This window comes from Macrobrachium nipponense, chromosome 24, assembly GCF_015104395.2.
Source record: "Macrobrachium nipponense isolate FS-2020 chromosome 24, ASM1510439v2, whole genome shotgun sequence".
NCBI lineage: Eukaryota > Metazoa > Arthropoda > Malacostraca > Decapoda > Palaemonidae > Macrobrachium > Macrobrachium nipponense.
This window is the reverse complement of record NC_061091.1, coordinates 4,245,312-4,265,891: the sequence shown is the minus strand read 5'-3', so window position 1 is coordinate 4,265,891 and position 20,580 is coordinate 4,245,312. Positions and strand designations below refer to the sequence as shown.

The following is a 20,580-nucleotide window of genomic DNA, read 5'->3' as shown; positions in this document are numbered from 1 at the left end:
GTATTTTTTTAATAAATGTATTATCATTATTATTATTATTATTAATATTATTATTATTATTATTATTAATTGCCTCGTAATTAGGAATGAAATTTTTCGTTAAAGAAAGATTTATTGACTTAAAATATATGAATGATCTGCAGCAGATGAAAGATTTATTTATTTAAAATATATGAATGATCTGCAGCATATAACCTCAAAGATAACACGTTTTTCCCTTGAGAGTCATCGTGACACCCGTCAGGCGACCTCTTCACGCATTTATCCTTACGGGTCTTTTACTCTTCGCTTTGGAATTCATTCCCGTCTTCCGTTTTCCCAGATTACCGGTAAGAAGGTAGCCCATTCCGCTGTCAAGTGCGGCTCTTTATTCGCTTTTTCTTGGGTATGGTTCGATGCCCCCGCTTTTGGTCGCGAGTTTATACCCATCTGTAAGCGGGGATACCATTGTCAGCTGGGGTCAAATCACAGGACGTAAGGCTAGCAACTTCATCCCTTTAGGAGTTATTGAAAAAACTGAAGTCTATGTATTTCTGCCTCATCTTTCTTTAGACGAATAAAAACATATGAGAAAAATGAAACATATATATATATATATATATATATATATATATATATATATATATAATATATATATATATATATATATATAGAGAGAGAGAGAGAGAGAGAGAGAGAGAGAGAGAGAGAGAGAAAAGGGCGATTCCATTCCGGCCTTTCATCATGACCCCTGGCACTTCCCACGGCGATCCCTGACCTCTCTTTATTATGGAACCTTCACCAGCGTGGCACTCTGACCTCTGACCTCTGAGACAGAGAACGCCTCAGTAACACCAGGTGGAGAAGGAAGAGCAGCAGCAGAAGGCGCAGCAGAAGGAGAAGGTCCAGCAGGAGGAGTAGCTAGTAGCAGGAGGGCAGCTAGTAGCAGGAGAAGTAGCTAGTAGCAAGAGAAGTAGCAAGTAGCAGGAGAAGTAGCTTGTAGCAGGAGGAGTAGCTAGTAGCAGAGGTAGCCAGTAGCAGGGTGAGTAGCTAGTAGCAGGAGAAGTAGCTAGTAGCAGGAGGAGTAGCTAGTAGCAGGAGAAGTAGCTAGTAGCAGGAGGAGTAGCTAGTAGCAGGAGGAGCAGCTAGTAGCAGGAGGAGGAGGAGTAGCTAGTAGCAGCAGTAGGAGGAGAAGGAGGAGTAGCTAGTAGCAGCAGGAGGTGAAGCAGAAGGAGTAGCTAGCAGCAGGAGGAGCAGGAGGAGGGCGCAGCAGAAGTCGTTACGGGAGTGACCTTTCGTAGAGTGGCATGATGAAAACGAAGCTTTAAAGATGATGGACTGGGCGCAGCGGAGGAGAAGGAGGAAGAGGAGGAGGAGGAGGAGGGGGAGGAGAAGGAGTAGGAGGAGAAGGAGGATGAGGAAGAGGTATTACGATATACTTCGACGTGCCGGTTGCTTCTGCTGCGTCGAAGTTACGGAGCTGAAGGTAAAGAATTCGATGACTGTATTTGGTGACATAGTTCAGTACAGTACAGCTTTCACGAAGGTTATAGTTTCTTTTCCTTTATTTTTTTCTTTTGTTTTTCAGTTTTAGAGCCCGAGACGGGCCGCCTAAAACAACGCAGTCGATTGGGAATGGTTGATATGACTCTTGCAATACCGAAAAGGAAAATGAATTCAAAATACAGCATTGTGTGTTTCATAAGGCTCGATTAAATTTAGTAAATGCTGATCTGCAATTATACACTACTCAATACTTAAGGTCCTTTACAGCGACCTTTTTCATTCCTTTTACAGTATCTCTGTTCGTATTCTCTTTCTCCCATCTTACCTTCCACCCTCTCCGAACAGTTGATTCATAGCGCAACTGCTTTGAGGTTTTCCTCCCGTTACGCCTTTCAAACCCTTTTGCTGTGGATTTTAGTTTCAGCGCTTAATTGACCCCAAAGGTTCCAGCGCTTGGCTTTTGACCTAAATTCTATATTACACTGTACACAAACGCATGTGCGAGGTATATAAACTGAGGTCTGACCCTACACAGACAGTTAACTCCCATTTTAATAAACAAATTAAATCCATTTTGAAGGGCTTGGACCATTTAATTAAACAGTTTACACCGCAATGCGCCTCCCTACCTTACATGTATGGTTTAGTCAAGAAACATAAAATCAATAACCCTATCAGACCAATCATTAGTTCAGTGGGCTCAGTTTCGTATAATTTATCTAAATGGCTTGTAAAATTCTTACTCCTTTGGTAGGAAATATTTCTAACACGAATGTTAAAAACAATGTTGATTTTATAAACAAATTGAATAGTTTAAATTTGAATTATGATTTTAATATGGTTAGTTTTGATGTTGTCTCTTTATTTACAAAAGTGCCTGTAGATGACTTACTTGAATATTTGGAAGAGGAATTAGAGCGTCATGACATTCCCTTAAGTGTAGAAAAATCTCATTAGTCTCATAAGGTTATGTATCAAAGATAGTAAATTTTTGTTTCAATGGGGAATTTTTTGTACAAAAGTTTGGCATGGTTATGGGTAATCCCTTATCTCCTGTCCTTAGCAATATTTACATGGAATTTTTTGAGACAAAACTCTTACCAAGAATTTTGCCCCAAAAAGTTATTTGGTTTAGATACGCGGATGATATATTCTGTATTTGGCCAGTTCACGAAAACCTCCAGGAATTCCTTAATAATCTCAATAATTTAGTCCCTTCTATAAAATTTACTGTAGAGGAAGAAAGAAATTGTAATTTGAATTTTCTTGATGTAACTGTCCATAGAAATGATAGAAATTTCACCTTTTCAGTCTTTCGAAAATCAACTAATATGCCTCTTTTGTTCATTACTACTCCAATCACCATCAAAATGTTAAATTCTCTGTTTTTTTCTGGGATGTTCCTAAGGGCTTTACGTGTCTGTAGCCCGCAGTTTATTGACGCTGAAATTAAAACTATTTATGATATTGCATTGAAACTTAAATACCCAAGGACTTTTGTAGATGTGGCATGGAAAAGAGCTAGAAAAACATTTTATTCAACTAATGACAAACTTGAATTTAGTAAGCATAACATTCTAAAATTACCTTATGATGAAAGGTTTTTAGATATTCCTAGAATTTTAAAGCTTTTTAACATAAATGTTGTTTTCAGTATATTAATGTCAAGAGTTTAGTAATCAAAAATTCTCCTAAAGATCTTCCAGGCTGCATATATGAAATTCCTTGCAAAAAAGTGTGATAAAATCTATTACGACAGACTGGCAAATCTCTTTCACAGCGTCTTAAGCAACATCAATATTCTGTGAGAACTGGGCAAATATCGAATGCATTATTTGTACATATGAGAGATTTAGACCATCCTATTAACTGGAGTCAAGCAAGAGCCTTAGTCCCATGTAATGACACAGTTAAAAGGAATATCATTGAATCTTGTTTTATCAAGTCAAATAATAGAAATGTTCTAAATTTAAGTCTTGGTTTATTTAACTTGATGCTTTCATAATGAAAAAAAGTTGTAGATAAATATCAAAGCAACAAAATTAATATATTCAGTTTTTACATGTTTTGGACTGTAAAGATACTTTGTAATTTCGGTTAGGGTCAGAATCTGTTTAAGTTTGTGACCGTGTGATATCCGATAATCCTGGATTATCCCTTTTAATTTTTACCCTTTTGATAATTAACCATCTGGTATTCCTGATCTTGTTTGTACCTGAGGCCTTCCTCTCCGATTGTACTTTAGTAGCTCCTTGACGATGTCTGAATAAGACGAAAGCGCTTGGATTCCTGTCTATCATTCCCGTGGTATTCGCTTATTTATGAAGTCACGTGCATCTACTGTGATTTTTTAAGCATACGTATATATATATAGATTATACTATATATAATATATATATATATATATATATATATATATATTGCATCTTCATAAGAAAGATAATATCATACCAGATCCAATCACCAGTTTTAGAAAGAGCATACATCAGTGGGTTGGGAGAGACAAGAAAATAAAAAAAACACTGCTTTTTGTAAAATAATAATAATAATATTAAATAAAATGAAATAAAAACTAAATAAAAATAATCAAAAGAAGGTCTCACATCTGAAAATGCCCTTGACGTCATAATCACGCTTATTTAGGCGTAAAAAAAAAAGAACCAGAAAAACAGGAGATATTTAAACCCAAGACGCCGACTGAAAGCCATCCGTGAAATATTCCTGAAATGGCGGCATCTGGCAACTGCCTTCCCCTCGAAGCGGCGACCTGCCTGATCATCAACTATGGAGGCATCCAGTCATGTAATTTGAACGCTGACGATGCTCTAAGCGCGCTTAACAGCCACTCCTCGTTATTCCTCGTTAAGTGCGGCTTTAGCTCAGAATTGTATTGATGTTTCTTGACCCAGGTCATTATAGAGAGGCACCAGGGCTATTTTCGAACGCCTGACCTTCGAGAACTCAAAAGACCTGACAGAGAGGATGCCTGCTGGTTATAGCTCCGGTGGAAGACTTGAAATTCAGATGCGTCGATGTCGGATAAACCTTTCATCGAAGTCACTGTCTCTCTGACTTGCAAATTTGCAATATTGCTTGCCTCGGCTGTCATTTGTTTTTTATGCGCTGTTTACGTCTATTGCCAGCGGCTCGGATGCGTATGTATTTGCTTACCCGTTTATTTGCGGAGTTTTATGTTCGCGAATGTTGTGTAATGGGCGTTTCTTCGTTTCGCGTATATATAATTTTTACGTAGAAAATGGAGCACTGTCTCTTTATTTATTTGTTTATTTTCATACGCGTTTTTTTCATAATGTTTGGAACGTTATTTCCCTGATGCACTAATTTATTTTATATATATATATATATATATATATATATATATATATAGGGAATATTCACTAATTCATATATATCTAACCTTATTTCTGTGACTGATCAGCTTTGCAGACCAGCTCTAGACTTCTGTAAATCATCTGAATGTTATAAGCTGAAAAAGTACAGACATATGTTGGTAATATATAGGAATTAATTAGGCGGATATCTAAGTTAATTGATATGTTCTCTGTAGTGAAAAAAAAAAAAAACTGTTTGGTTAAAATCTCGATCCAACGAGGACTGAAAGATATCTGGGATGGATGCTGACCTCCAACCGATGAAAAAATTGAAATATTTTCTATTAAAAGTCACGGTATCAATGTGCATCAGATTTTTCGTTCGTTCCACCTGCGATGGAATACAGTTGGAGATGAAACAGTTACAGAAAATGGAAGCTGACGGAACCATTCTTCTTTTTGAAAACGAGTTACGGAAAACAGGATATGTTCGTTGAAGCTGATACGAACCATTCTTCGTCAGGATGTCAGTGACTTCTTGCTTTTAGTGGGTTCTGTCTCTCTAGAGAAGTTTATCAGTCATTCAGACCATCTCAGGAAGGTATCCTAATTATCCTTTCTCCTTTTAAGATGATTTTCAACATGAAACCTGTTTCTGTAGAGGGTGTAGTACACTAGTACTAGCACCGTCAGTGCTCCTCTCTCGGTGCACTGTAGGAAACCGCTTAACGTTTCCTGCTAGTACTAGCACCGTCAGTGCTTTAACGTTTCCTGCAGCGTCCCTTCGGCTCCTAGCTGCAACCCCTTTCACTCCTTTTACTGTGCCTCCGTGCATGTTCTCTTTGCTCCATCTTACTTTCCAGCCCCTCCTAGCAATTGTTTCTAACGCAACTGTGATCTTACAGGTCCCAGCGCTTGGCAGTTGACCTAAATCTTATAATATTCTGAGTCCAACATGTAACTTGCATTTTGAAATCTCCAGCGCCTGCACCCTGAAGGCCTGTGCGTGCTACTCACTTGAGAAACATCACCAACCGCATTATTTTTAGGCGCCATGTCGTCACGCCTTCCAAAAGCATTGGAGGTGTTTTTCATTCGTTTTTCATTCGTTAGACTAAAAATTGTAAATTTACAGCAACTTCGTTTTTCGTGTCCTTTTTATTTTTATAGTCTTCCTCTTGGTGAAAGATTGCATTGCAAGTGGTTAGTGTTTCAAGTTTGTTTCTTCTTTGAGTTTTTCATTTCGAATAATAATAATAATAATAATAATAATAATAATAATAATAATAATAATAATAATAATAATAATAATAATAGAAAAATGTGCCTTAGTCAACATACAAAAGGGCAAAGTAACAAAAACTGGAAGGGATAAAGCTACAGATGGGAGCAACATCAAACACATAGATGAGACAGGATACAAATACCTGTGAATAATGGAAGGAGGGGATATAAAGCACCAAGAGATGAAGGACACGATCAGGAAAGAATATATGCAGAGACTCAAGGCGATACTCAAGTCAAAACTCAACGCCGGAAATATGATAAAAGCCATAAACACATGGGCAGTGCCAGTAATCAGATACAGCGTAGGAATAGTGGAATGGACGAAGGCAGAACTTCGCAGCATAGACCAGATAACGAGGAAACATATGACAATACACAAAGCACTACACCCAAGAGCAAATACGGACAGGCTATACATAACACGAAAGGAAGGAGGAAGAGGACTACTAAGCATAGAGGACAGCGTCAACATCGAGAACAGAGCACTGGGGCAATATATGAAGACCAATGAAGACGAGTGGCTCAAGAGTGCATGGGAAGAACTGATAAAAGTAGACGAAGACCCAGAAAAATACAGAGACAGGAGAAAGACAAGCCGAACAGAGGAATGGCATAACTAACCAATGCACGGACAATACATGAGACAGACGAAAGAACTAGCCAGCGATGACACATGGCAATGGCTACTGAGGGGAGAGCTCAAGAAGGAAACTGAAGGAATGATAACAGCGGCACAAGATCAGGCCCTAAGAACCAAATATATCCAAAGAACGATAGATGGAAATAACATCTCTCCCATATGTAGGAAGTGCAATACGAAAAATGAAACCATAAACCACATAGCAAGCGAATGCCCGGCACTTGCACAGAACCAGTACAAAAAGAGGCATGATTCAGTGGCAAAAGCCCTCCACTGGAGCCTGTGCAAGAAACACCAGCTACCTTGCAGTAATAAGTGGTACGAACACCAACCTGAAGGAGTGATAGAAAACGATCAGACAAAGATCCTCTGGGACTATGGTATCAGAACAGATAGGGTGATACGTGCAAATAGACCAGACGTGACGTTGATTGACAAAATCAAGAAGAAAGTATCACTCATTGATGTCGCAATACCATGGGACACCAGAGTTGAAGAGAAAGAAAGGGAAAAAAATGGATAAGTATCAAGACCTGAAAATAGAAATAAGAAGGATATGGGATATGCCAGTGGAAATTGTACCCATAATCATAGGAGCACTAGGCACGATCCCAAGATCCCTGAAAAGGAATCTGGAAAAACTAGACGCTGAAGTAGCTCCAGGACTCATGCAGAGGAGTGTGATTCTAGAAACGGCACACATAGTAAGAAAAGTGATGGACTCTTAAGGAGGCAGGATGCAACCCGGAACCCCACACTATAAATACCACCCAGTCGGAGGACTGTGATAGAGCAAAAAGAAAGAAAAAAAAAAATGATCGAAGACTCATCATCACATGTCGAGGTGACCAGTTATTATTATTATTATTATTATTATTATTATTATTATTATTATTATTATTATTATTACTGAGTTTCACCTTTTTGCCCTCAAAGGGCATACCTAAAAGTTTATTTAATAGAAGAGGGGTGTATATTTTAGCAAATCTTACTTAAAGAGGCAATATATTTAGAAATAACAAATAAGCGGTTATCCACTCTGTCAGTTAATTGTTTAAATTGAACGTGTCGCCTCGGTTTCGGTTGGGTCCAGAGGTCCACAAAAGGACTTATTCCATTTGGCACCTTCACCACGCACGTAGTACTATACTCGTTTTTTTTTTTTTTATTCGTCCACCCGCCTGTTTGAGTATGGTAACACTGCATCCCGGGCTTTAGATAGTTACATTCAGCTTATGTTCAACAATTATAATAATATCCTATTTCGAATATTAACGGTGTAATTCGCATACAGTAAATTATTAAAACACTTTTCAGTTGCAAATGTACACCAAGATATCCATTTATTTACCTAAAACTTACACAAAGCGTAACTATCGAAAGCCCGGGACGCAGCGTTACCATAAGCAAACACCACTGGCGGGTGGACAGATGGAAAAAAAAACAGAGTATAGTACTACTGCCTGGACCCAAGCTTACATGAGACTGGCTTGATACAAAGCAACCTATCGCTTCAGCTCGGAAAGGAGGGAGTTATTAAACGTTCAATTTAGAAATTCGTAATGTTCATGCTATGCTAATTTCACCGTCATTTACATAAAATAAGATTAAGAGCAGTTTTCATTTGAGTCGAAGTGGAAAATGTACGTATATTCGAATTGAAAAAAAAAAAAAAAATATGTACCCAATCTGAGAGGATTAAAACGGGAAATGGTTATTGCTCTGTGATTTATCATGAAATGGAACTTGTATGAGATCTGTTTCATTTCATTTGCATTTGGAGGGACTCCAAGTTTATACCATATATATATCCATATATATATATATATATATATATATATATATTATATATATATATATATATATATATATATATATATTGTTTGCGCACAGTTCTTGTAAACAGTTCATACTATGTGCTATGTATTAGTTGCATATATTACTTTCATTATTTTAATACATCATTCTTGAAGTTTCCTGTATGTTTTCTCATAGAAAACATACATAGAAAGACTGAAATTGTTATTTTATTATTCCTTTTAATATCACAATACACCAAAAACTGTCACAGTCATCAACTCGTGGATATCATCGGAGCCACGCTAGTTCTGCAGTCAAATCCGGTAAGAAAGCCAGACCAGTCAAGAATTCAAGATCGAAAATAAAAAAACTAAAAAAAAAAAATCCATAGAGCCCATCATAACGATGTGGCCATGTACCAACGAGCAACCAACACTGAGAATTAGTCTATGCAGCTTGTCGTTACTGAAGTGATGAGCATGGTACTACTACACACACACTGTTCTCTCGTAGCAGAGATCTTGACAAGCAACTAACACTGAGGATTGGTATATGCAGCTTGTCATTACTGAGGACGGGTCTAGGCAGTTTGTCATTACTGAGGCTAAGGGCTGGTATATGCAGCTAAGCAAGCTTGTCATTACTGGGGTGGTGAGCATGGTACTACGACTGCAGCCTACACACACACAAACACACACTGTTCTTTCGCGACAGAGATCTTTCACGTTCTCAATAGATTCCTGAATCCTGATCTCCTATTCCTGCCGATAGCAACCAGATTTTGAACAGCAGCACCAGTATGCAGTAAAAGCGCTTCGCTGTCGAATTTCTCAGCATGAACATTACGAATTTCTAAATTGAACATTTAGTCCTCACCCCGCTGGAGTGTGCAACAGCCTCCCAGAAGGTGTCGTGGAATTTTAACTCCAGAGATTCAAGCGAAGATGCGCTCTATGACTACCCTAATACATTTATATCTATGTATTCATTTGATTATGTATTTTTTCTTTATTAGTTGGTGAAATTTCTCTTTACCTCGTCTTACTTCTTCCTAACGAACGTCATATTTTTTAGAAGCTTGAATTTCTAGTCAGTGGTCGCTGTTGTGAGTGTGTTCCATAGGAATAGGGTTTATCTTTTGATTAATATAGTAATAATTCAGCAGAAGCAAATCAGAACCATCACCAAGCGAGAGGGAGATGACTGCACTGGCCTTTATATGGCATTGCAGGCTGCATGTATAGGACTAGTGGAGCCCTGATGATGTTCATGGCTGAGACAGTTTGCCGGCAAGAGATGATAACTGGAGAGAATGGGAAATGAAGAGAAAACGTCTTATTCTTCCTCCGGTATTAGCTTCGGCAAATTTACTCACATTCTCTCTCTCTCTCTCTCTCTCTCACACGAGTTGAAGCGAATATATGGCCCCGTTAATCTACGAGTTATGAATTATTATGTGTGACTTAACTTGCCTCTCGTAACCTGACTGGTTCCAACCACCTCCCCTCCCCCATCTCTGTCTTTCTGTCTCTCTCTCTCGTCGGAAGGTCATTCATGTTTCTCGTCGGTTTTCTTTGTGCATAGGAAAGTATTTTTTTTAACTCTCTCTCTCTCTCTCTCACGTGGATTATCTTTGTGTACAGGAAAGTACTTTTTTAAACTCTCTCTCTCTCTTTCTCACTGGAAGAAAAAGTTCAGATCAGACGCCGATGTCCAAACACAAAGGCGTCGGCGGCGGCAGCAGCAGGAGCAGCAGCGACGCGGAGAGAGAGAGAGAGGTTGAAATTCAATTATGTACCTCATGAAATAATATGATTTCCAGCCTCCCGCCTGGAAATGATGTTATGAAATGATTTCTGTCCGCGGTGCTGGAGAAATTAAATTTAGACCTGGCCACGGCCACGGCTGGAACCGCCTCTTGCTTTCGGACAAGCTATACGATGCCGAATGAAGGCGTTCTTTGATATCGTCGTCTCTCGTTTTTATTTATTTATTTTTTTTTATATTTTTGCTTACTTTGGGAGTAAGCCTACAAACCATTTGTAGTTGTTGTTGTTATTATTGTTGGGGGTAGGAAAGTTAAGAAAATTTATATTTTTACATCTTTGCTTACTCTGGGAGTAAGCCTCCAAACTATTTGTTGTTGTTGTTGTTATTGTTGGGGGTAGGAAAGTTAAAAATATTAATTTTTTTACATTTAATTTTCGTTAGTGAAACAACGCTCAATTTGACCATAGATTTTAGCATGCGCCCTGAGTAAGCTGGAGATCGGATCACGCCTTGTTTGGGCCCCAGCGCTTCACTTTCTTATTAGATCTTTATTCCCTAATTATCGATTGTTCCTAATTTTGTTATATTTCCCCCTTCCTTGTACTTCCCAAATGTTGTCTCCTCTTATTCATTATTACTCTCGCTGTTTATTCCCGCGAGTTTATTCATTCTTTCTTCAGTATTTTTTTTCAGCAATTATTTTTTTTATTCATTTTGCATTATTCATTATTTCTTCAGTGCTGTCTTAATCAAATATTTTTTAATTTCTATTTTGCAGTATTCAAATATTTTACTCTAGTTTGCATCATTCATTCGTTCTTCAGCAATTTCAAGAAAATATTTGTTCTATTTTGCATTATCCATTCTCTCTTTGGTATTTCCATTTCAGCGCCGAATGACCTCGTCGGTCCCAGCGCTTGGTATTTGTCCTGAATTCTGTATTCCAATCTATTAAGTCTACAGACAAAACAGTTATGTACTTTCCTGATGCGTTTGATCCAAAGAGGCCAAAGTCTGTTAAAAAAAATAAATAAAAACAGATGAAATCAAACTAGTTTGAACCCCTTGAGCACAGATTTCCATCAGTTCAAAAAGCGCCTCAGTGGCGTGATCGGTATGGTCTTGGCCTGCCACCTCGGTGACCGCGAGTTCGATTCTCGGCCATTCCACTGAGGTGTGAGAGATGTGTATTCCTGGTGATAGAAGTTCATCACTCTCGACGTGGTTCGGAAGTCACGTTAAAGCCGTTGGTCCCGTTGCTGAATAACCACTGGTTCCATGCGACGTTAAAACACCATACAAACTAACAAACATCATTTAAAAAACAAACAATCTTCGGGGAGAGGGGGAAGGTTCATTGGCTGAGTGCTAGCATCTATGCAAATTGGACCAGTCCCGAATTCTAATTACCTCCTCCGTGGTCCCGTAGCACGCCCCCCTCCCCCAAACAAATGTCACTCGGGTTCATCGATGACCTTTCTGAAATATGTTGCGGGCGCTGAGACTAACAGACACTGTTAAATGTGCGACCTTTTTTGGCCCCGTAAGGGAAGTTGGTGCCGTCAGTGGACCTCATGCGATGCGCTGTAGGTATTACTAAAGGTTCTTTGCAAGCGTGCCCATAGCTGCAACCCCTTTCGTTCCTTTTACTATACCTCCTTTCATATTCTCCTTCTACCATCTTACTTTCCACCCTCTCCTAACAATTGATTCACAGTGCATCTGCTTTGAGGTTTTCCTTCTCTTACACCTTTCAAACCTATTACTGTCAATTTCCGTTTCAGCTCTGAATGACCTCACAGGTCCCAGTGCGTGGCCTCTGGCCTAAAGTCTATATTCAATTCAATTCGTGAACCTTCGTTCGGTGATGTAGGTTAATGAGATGAAGTATAATTATGAACTATTTGTAGCCTTCTGTGTGTGATTTTCTTTATGGTAGCACCGTACAGCGCTGATGCCCTTGTGTCAAAGTAAGAGCACAAACAAGTCTCTCGGGATATTTATAGGAATATTTGCTCTCATGAACTTTCATCTCTGAAATGTCAGGGGCGCTGATGCGAGGCTGGGAAGGGGACAAAGAAATTGTTCGAGTGTGACTGACATTGGCAAGCGACCTGGTTTTTATTGAACCGTAATGGGAAGTTGTGTCATTCAGGCGTTTGCATTTCGACATTTTCGATAGACTTGCTTTTGCTGTCTTGAGGTTTTACTTGAATCCTTGTATTATCATTCCTCCTCATCCTCCTCCTCCTCCTCCTTCTCCTCCTCCTCCTCCTCCGTCCTTCCTTCCATCCGTCTCCTCCTCCTCCTTCCGCCTCCTTCTCCTTCTCCTTCTCCTCCTCCTCCTCCTCCTCCTCCTCCTCCTCCTCCTCCCCATCCTCCTCCTCCCATCTACCTGAAAAATTCAAAATGATTTTCACAGTCTCGTTTCAGATAAGTTCTGAACTCGACACAGTGACAGTTCCTCCTGCCACAGTTAGTAGGATGCTTTGGGCCTCACTGTGACATCCTTCCAGAATCCTAAGCATTAGCTTAGTATTCTAGTGAAGGGTTTCCGAATATCAGGCAGATTTACAATGAAAGGCTTGTGTTATTTCAGGAGAGGGATCTGTGTTGTTAAATAAAAATGACTATACTCTGTTTTTTTTTCCATCTGGGTGTACATTTGCAACTGGAAAGTGTTTTAATAATTTACTGTATGCGAATTACACCGTTAATATTCGAAATAGGATATTATATAAAGCCCGGGACGCAGTGTTGCCATGCGCAAACACCATAGGCGGATGGACAGATGGAAAAAAACAGAGTATAGTATGGATATCATACAGTTCTTGTATCCCCAACCCAAATGCTGTATCACATGGTTTATTTTATAGTAGTCAGAACTTAGCATATACTACAAAGGTAGGGATTATCATTGATATAAGATGCAATACATCAGAAATATAACAGTTAAAATAAGTCGAAATGTATGATGAATCTTACCAATATTTGCTTTCCAAAAAAAATATCCTTGTTGAGTTGAGTTGAGTTGAATATAGAATTTTGGCCAAAGGCCAAGCACTGGGACCTATGAGGTCATTCAGCGCTGAAATTTAAATTAACAGTAATAGGTTTGAAAGGTGTAACAGGAGGAAAACCTCAAAGCAGTTGCACAATGAATGAAGTGTTAGGAGAGGATGGAAAGTAAGATGAAGAGAGAGAATATGAAAGGAGGTAAAGTAAAAGGAACGAAAGTGGTTGCAGCTGGAGGCCGAAGGCACGCTTGCAAAGAACCTTAAGTAATGCCTACAGTGCACCGCATGAGGTCCACTGACGGCACTACCCCTCCTAAGGGGAATATCCTTGTTGAACAGGGGCACGTCCTTTGGATGGGTGTCACCCATTCGGCCTACTGTCCAGTTGAGCTTGAATGTTGTTGCTACCCTTGCAGATCATATTCTCCAGCCATTTTTAACTTGTCTTACCAATGAAGAGTTTTTGTTTATCAGTTTGTATTTCTGTATTCTGATTCTTGCTACTTTAGCCGGTGTACTGTTGAGTGACATTGATCCAGGGTTATGTAATCGATATCCAGTGCTGGAAAGAAGCGCTTCAGTGGCGTGGTTGGTATGGTGTTGGCGTCCCACCTCGGTGGTCGAGGGTTCGATTCTCGGCCATTCCATTGAGGAGTGAGAGATGTCTATTTCTGGTGATAGAAGTTCACTCTCGACGTGGTTCGGAAGTCACGTAAAGCCGTTGGTACCGTTGATGAATAACCATTGGTTCCATGCAACGTAAAAACACCGTACAAACAAACAAACAAAACAGTGCTGGAAGGAAGTGTTGCTTGTCCTAATATATTCATACGACCTTTTCATTGCAGGTTTGTGAATCAGCTCCAAGGAAAACCGTGACGGAGGTGGCCAGCTCCCTCTGCGGGGAAGTGGCCAAGTTGAAGGATGACATCGAGGCAGAGGGAAGGCAGATGTCGTACAGCTCGGGTGAGAGTTATCGTTCTCTGATGATTGTTGTCTCTCCGTGTCAGAAATTTCATATCCTTTATTATTATTGTTCCGCTACGCCCTTAGACAACGAGAGCAAATCTTAATTTCCAGACTATTATTATTATTATTATTATTATTATTATTATTATTATTATTATTATTATTATTATTATTATTATTATTATTAATTATTTTGGTAGAAGACCCTCTTTTAGGCAAATGCTGTTAAAATGAATGGCAGAATTAAGCGAGTTGATTTTATATAGTTTTTTTTCTATTATCCTTACAATTCGCTTCTCAGGCTCAGCGATGTTTCTTAGTAACTGGCCAATATTCATATTGGGAATTTTCCTATTATTAATTATTATTATTATTATTATTATTATTATTATTATATTATTATTATTATTATTATTATTATTATTATTATTATTATTATTGCTGATGTTGTAATAATGAAGTTGGATTTGATAATGTAAACTAAAACTTCTATATATTTAATTCCACTTCATGGAAATCAGCAAAGTCACGTCTGGTCATCACCGAGGTGGTTAGACATCAAAGGCTTATCTCAAAAATCACTCTATGTCTGCAATATATTTTTTTTTTTCATGCTGACAAGACCAGACTGGTACAAAATAAACTTCTTTTTTAATACGATGCATGAGAATAATGATAGAAATTATTATTAAGATGATCTGAGCAATTCTTTTGACGTAACAAACCCTCATATGGGAAAGTAAGTGGCTAATGGCTATGAGACGAGAAAGAGGCACGACTTACGTCATTTTTGAGACAAGGAGCTGGGAAAAAGGGTGTAACTGTCTGTCTCTTTAAGTTGCTTGTTTTCCCATTTATTATTATTATTATTATTATTATTATTATTATTATTATTATTATTATTATTATTATTATTATTATTATTATTATTATTATTAATTAATTAATTAATTGAAGGAAACCAGAGTCACATTGCTAAGATTAACATAGGGTCACGTGAAGGCTCTGTTCTTGCACTGAACAGAGATCAAAGTAAAGTTCAAGAAGTTGAACAGCTAACTTCGAATGAAAAGTGAAAGACAAAACCCAATGCAGGGGGGAACTAAGAAGATTCATTCTACAGTGTATCCATTCAAGGCACACTGTAAGCGGGAACAGCCTACAGAAAAAAATGAAACTGAACGTATAACGCAACCTGCCCGAATTTCCAGGTCCAGATATGGCATGGCAAGCTTGTGCTCTCTATTGCCAGAAGACCAACTCGACCAGCTTTTGGACGCCGAGGTTCGAATTCAAGAACATGCCCCAAGTGCCCACCCATCTGCCCGATGGCACGCCTTGCAACAGCGGCGATTACGTGTGCTTCAATCGCGAATGTGTACCCAGGGTGAGTTTGGGGTTGGGTCCCAAGAGTTGGCTTTTGTTGACAGACTGAATGAATGTATGAAATAAGTCAAGCAATGAATGTGTGAACAGGGTGTCCATAAAGTCCCAGTACCATTCTGAGCAATAAATACTTGTAATGGTACTGGGACTTTATGGACACCCTATATATACATACGCACATATGTACGTATATTACACACACACCCACATATACGTATATATATATATATATATATATATATATATATATATGCTAAACTCATCATTGCATTTTATAGGTCAGATTTCGTCCCGTGTCTTTTACGTTTCTTTTTCTCTCTCTCCCTACTTTCCAGATCTGAAAAGCCAGAGGGAATAACCCTCCGCATATTTGCATCTTTCCCGACCAATTCGTTACCCTGCTCATCAGGCAACACCTAATCTGGCCTTCTTGCGTTTCGCTCATTATGCCCCCTCTAGAAAGGGAGAGCAAGTCATTCCGCATTTTGGGAATTATCCATGAACACACACACATATATATATGTATATATTAGTATAAATAAAGGTTTTTGCCACGGAGAAAAAAACTTTATACTTAGCATCACGTTTTATATACTTCGCGACCAAGTTATTCATATATTAGTATATAAATGAATAAAGACAGATGCCACGAAGGAAGGAGAAATAGCGGAGTGGTGCTGCTATATAGGCCTTTCGATTTTATGTCCTTTACTTAGAGGACTGTAAGTCGAAAGGCCCAGCACCACTCCATTGTTTCCCCCTCTTTGTGGCATTTTTCGTTATTTATATATTCATCACATTCTATATTTTCGTGATTCAGTTATATATGCGCATATATATACTTTTATAAAGATAATTCCTGAGCTTTAAAGATAATTCTTGAGATTTGAAGGTAATTCCTAATCCTTGAAGGTAATTACTGAGCCTTGAAGATAATTCCTGAGCTTTGAGATTGATTCTGAAGCTTGAGTATTAAATGAGCCTTGAAGATATTCCTGACTTTGAGGTAATTTAGAGCCTAAAACCTGTTTAAGGTATTCCTGAGCTTGTGAGGTAATTCCTGAGCTTTGAGATGATTTCCTGAAGCTTGGAGGGTAATTAGATCCTGAGCTTTGGAGGTAATTACTGAGCTTTGAGGTAATTCCTGAGCCTTGAAAATAATTCCTGAGCTTTGAAGGTAATTCAATTGAGCCTTGGGGGGGGGGGGGAATATTCCGATCCCTTTGAAGGTATTCCTGAAGCCTTTGAAGGATAATTCCTGAGCTTTAAAGATTAATTTCCTGAAGCCTTGAGATAATTCCCTGAGCCTTGAAAAGGTAATTCCTTGGGACCTTGGAAGATAATTCCTTAGCTTTGATTAATTCATGACCTTGAAGATTAATTCTGATCTTTGGAAGGTAATTCCTGAACCTTAAGAATAATTCCTGAGCTTAAAGAAATCCCTGGCCTTGAAGATAATTCTTTGGCTTTGAAAGGTAATTCATTGTCCTTGAAGATATTCCCTGAGCTTTGAAGGTATTCAATTGGCCTTGAAGATAATTCCCCTTTGGGATCTTTGGAAGGTAATTTGCCTGAACCTTGGAAGATAATTCCTGAGATTAAGAAATTCCGACTTTGAAAGATAATTCTGTCTTTGAAGGATCCTTGAAAAGCCTTGAAAGATAATTCCTGGAGCTTTGTAAGGTATTCCATGTAGCCTTGAAGATAATTCCTGAATCTTTGGAGGTAATTTCCCGAACCCTGAAGAACCTTTTCCTGAGCTTTTAAAGGAGAATTCCCTGAGCCTGAAGATAATTCCTAGGCTTTGAAGGTAATTCCTGAACCTTGAAGATAATTCTGAGCTTTAAAGGAGGTAATTCCATGAGCCTTGAAGATAATTTTCTGATCTGTTGAGGTATTCCTTGAACTTGGAAGATAATTCCTGGGAGCCTTTGAATATAATTCATGAGCCTTTGGAAGGATAATTCCTGATCTTTGGGGTAATTCCTTGAACCCTTGAAGATAATTCCTGATCTTTAAAGGAGTAATTCCTGAAGCCTTGAAGATAATTCCTGAGCTTTGAAAGGAATTCCTGAAGCCTTGCCGATAATTCCTGAGCCTTTGGAAGGTAATTCCATGACCTTGAGTAATTCCTTATCTTTGAAGGTAATTCCTGCGCGCTTGAAGATAATTCCTGAGCTTTGGATTAATTCATGAGCCTTGAAAGATAATTCCTGATCTTTGGAGTAATTCCCTGAACCTTGAAATAATTCCTGAGCTTTAAGGAATTCCTGGCCTTGAAGATAATTTCCTGAGCTTTGAAGGTAATTCTGAGCTTGAAAGTAATTCCTAAGCTTTGAGGTAATTCATAGACCTTGAAGATAATTCCTGATTCTTTGCGTCATCCTGGGAAACCTTGAGATAATTCCTGAGCTTAGATAATTCCTGAGCCTTGAAGATAATTCCTGATCCTTTGGAGTAATTCCCCTGAACCTTGAAGATAATTCCTGAGCTTTCAGATAATTCCCTGAGCCTTGAAGATGATTCTGACTTTTGAAGGTAATCCTAGCCTTGAAGATAATTCCTGAGCTTGGAGGTAATTACATGAGCCTTGAAGATATTCCTGATCTTTGAGGAATTCCTGACGTGAAGATAATTCCTGAGCTTTTCAAGAGAATTCCTATCCTTGAGATAATTTCCTTGAGCTTTGAAGGTATTCCTGACTTGGAAGAATATTCCTGAGCCTTTGGAGGTTGAATTCATACCTTGAAGATAATTCCTGACTTTGGGGTAATTCCTGACCTTGAGATAATTCCTGAGCTTTAAAGATTATTCTGAGCCTTCGAAAGGTAATTCCTGATCTTTGAAGGTAATTCCTGAGTCCTTGAAGGTAATTCCTGGAGCTTTGAAGGTTAATTCAGGCCTTGAAGATAATTCCTGAGCTCTGAAGGTAATCCAATTGAAGCCTGAGATAATTCGATTTCCTTTGGAGGTAATTCCGAACCTGAAGTAATTCCTGAGCTTTTTAAAGATAATCCTGAGCCTTTGAAGATAATTCCTGAGCTAAGGTTAATTCCTGAGCCTTGAAGATAATTCCTGAGCTTTGGAGGTAATTCATGAGCCTTGAAGATAATTCCTGATCTTTGGAGGTAATTCCTGAACCTTGAAGATAATTCCTGAGCTTTAAAGATAATTCCTGAGCCTTGAAGATAATTCCTGAGCTTTGAAGGTAATTCCTGAGCCTTGAAGATAATTCCTGAGCTTTGGAGGTAATTCATGAGCCTTGAAGATAGTTCCTGATCTTTGGAGGTAATTCCTGAACCTTGAAGATAATTCCTGAGCTTTAAAGATAATTCCTGAGCCTTGAAGATAATTCCTGAGCTTTGAAGGTAATTCCTGAGCCTTGAAGATAATTCCTGAGCTTTGGAGGTAATTCATGAGCCTTGAAGATAATTCCTGATCTTTGGAGGTAATTCCTGAACCTTGAAGATAATTCCTGAGCTTTAAAGATAATTCCTGAGCCTTGAAGATAATTCCTGAGCTTTGGAGGTAATTCCTGAGCCTTGAAGATAATTCCTGAGCTTTGGAGGTAATTCCTGAGCCTTGAAGATAATTCCTGAGCTTTGAAGGTAATTCCTGAGCCTTGAAGATAATTCCTAAGCTTTAAAGGTAATTCCTGAGCCTTGAAGATAATTCCTGAGCTTTGAAGGTAATTCCTGAGCCTTGAAGATAATTCCTGAGCATGGGAGTTGGGGGAATGGAGTAGCTCTCTCTCTCTCTCTCTCTCTCTCTCTCTCTCTCTCTCTCTCTCTCTCGTCTTTTCATTTTCAGCAGGTGATATTTCATTGTCATGGTCATTACCCCTAACTCATTATCGTCATTATCATGACCAGGTATCATATCCATTAGTATCATCATACCTAATTTCAATAATTATATCATCATTATACTTCCCGAAGATAATGTTTCCATATCTGAATTTTTCATATAATATTTTCTGTTTAAGTCGGCCTATCTTCATCGTAACAGTTACTTTGTGCCATTGTCTTCATCATCATTAAAATTATCATTATAATCATCATTTATCATCATCATAAAGTCAGATGTACATAGAGGCCCCAATATCTCCGTCGGGTGGGTCTGCCCCTGTTATCACCTTCTCGCTCGTCCTCCCTACAGGAAACGGCAGGGACGAGTCTCCGTAACGGCAGGGCAATGGTGCACCGCCCCAAGCAGATGCCCATGCCCAAGGACAGTGACTACCCCGAAATCGACGTGGACGACCTGTACTCCTGAGCTGGAAAGCGACATAGAAAGACAGACATCACAGACAGATTTTCATGGAGGACTTCGTTGCGAAGCGTCCGTTGCGATGAGCAATTTCCTCAATTATTAATATTAATATTATTATTATTATTGTCATTATTTTTATTTCATTATTATTTTTCCTGTTATAGCCATCGTTGTTGTATTGGTGTTGACCCTATATATTTGATATTTATTGTATTTAATGGATGTTTTGTTGAACTTTACTGGTGGGTTGACCATAACCGGGTAAAAGTCGTGTATATTTTCGTATATATTATATATATATATATATAGATATATATATATAATTATATATATATATTGTAATGGTTCTGGTTTTGAGCGTGAGAGCGATGTGTCATTTTACTGTAATGTTATGTATTATACACTGATTGGCTGTCACTGTATCTGTAGGATGGAAATCAGTCTGCACCGTAACTAGTTTGACTTTGAGATTTAGAAATATATTTATATTATCGTATTAGTTTTCAACCTTGCAGAAGACTGTCTATAAATTGATTTTAAACGGTTAATTACTTGGTGGTGATTATTTTTCCTGATAATTAACATTGAAATGGACGTCACTGACACATATTGCTGTAATAAA

General features: G+C 38.5%; 1 protein-coding gene across 1 annotated transcript in view; it reads left to right on the top strand.

The window, feature by feature from the left end:
* Positions 1-20,225, top strand: part of LOC135205751 (A disintegrin and metalloproteinase with thrombospondin motifs adt-1-like) — a 74,661-nt gene extending 54,436 nt beyond the window's left edge. The window contains exons 16-18 of the mRNA XM_064236866.1: positions 14,180-14,297; positions 15,512-15,687; positions 19,845-20,225. Coding sequence (XP_064092936.1) covers positions 14,180-14,297; positions 15,512-15,687; positions 19,845-19,961 — 411 coding nt within the window. The 3' untranslated portion in view covers positions 19,962-20,225. The remainder of the gene's footprint in view (positions 1-14,179; positions 14,298-15,511; positions 15,688-19,844) is intronic.
* Positions 20,226-20,580: the final 355 nt, after the last annotated feature.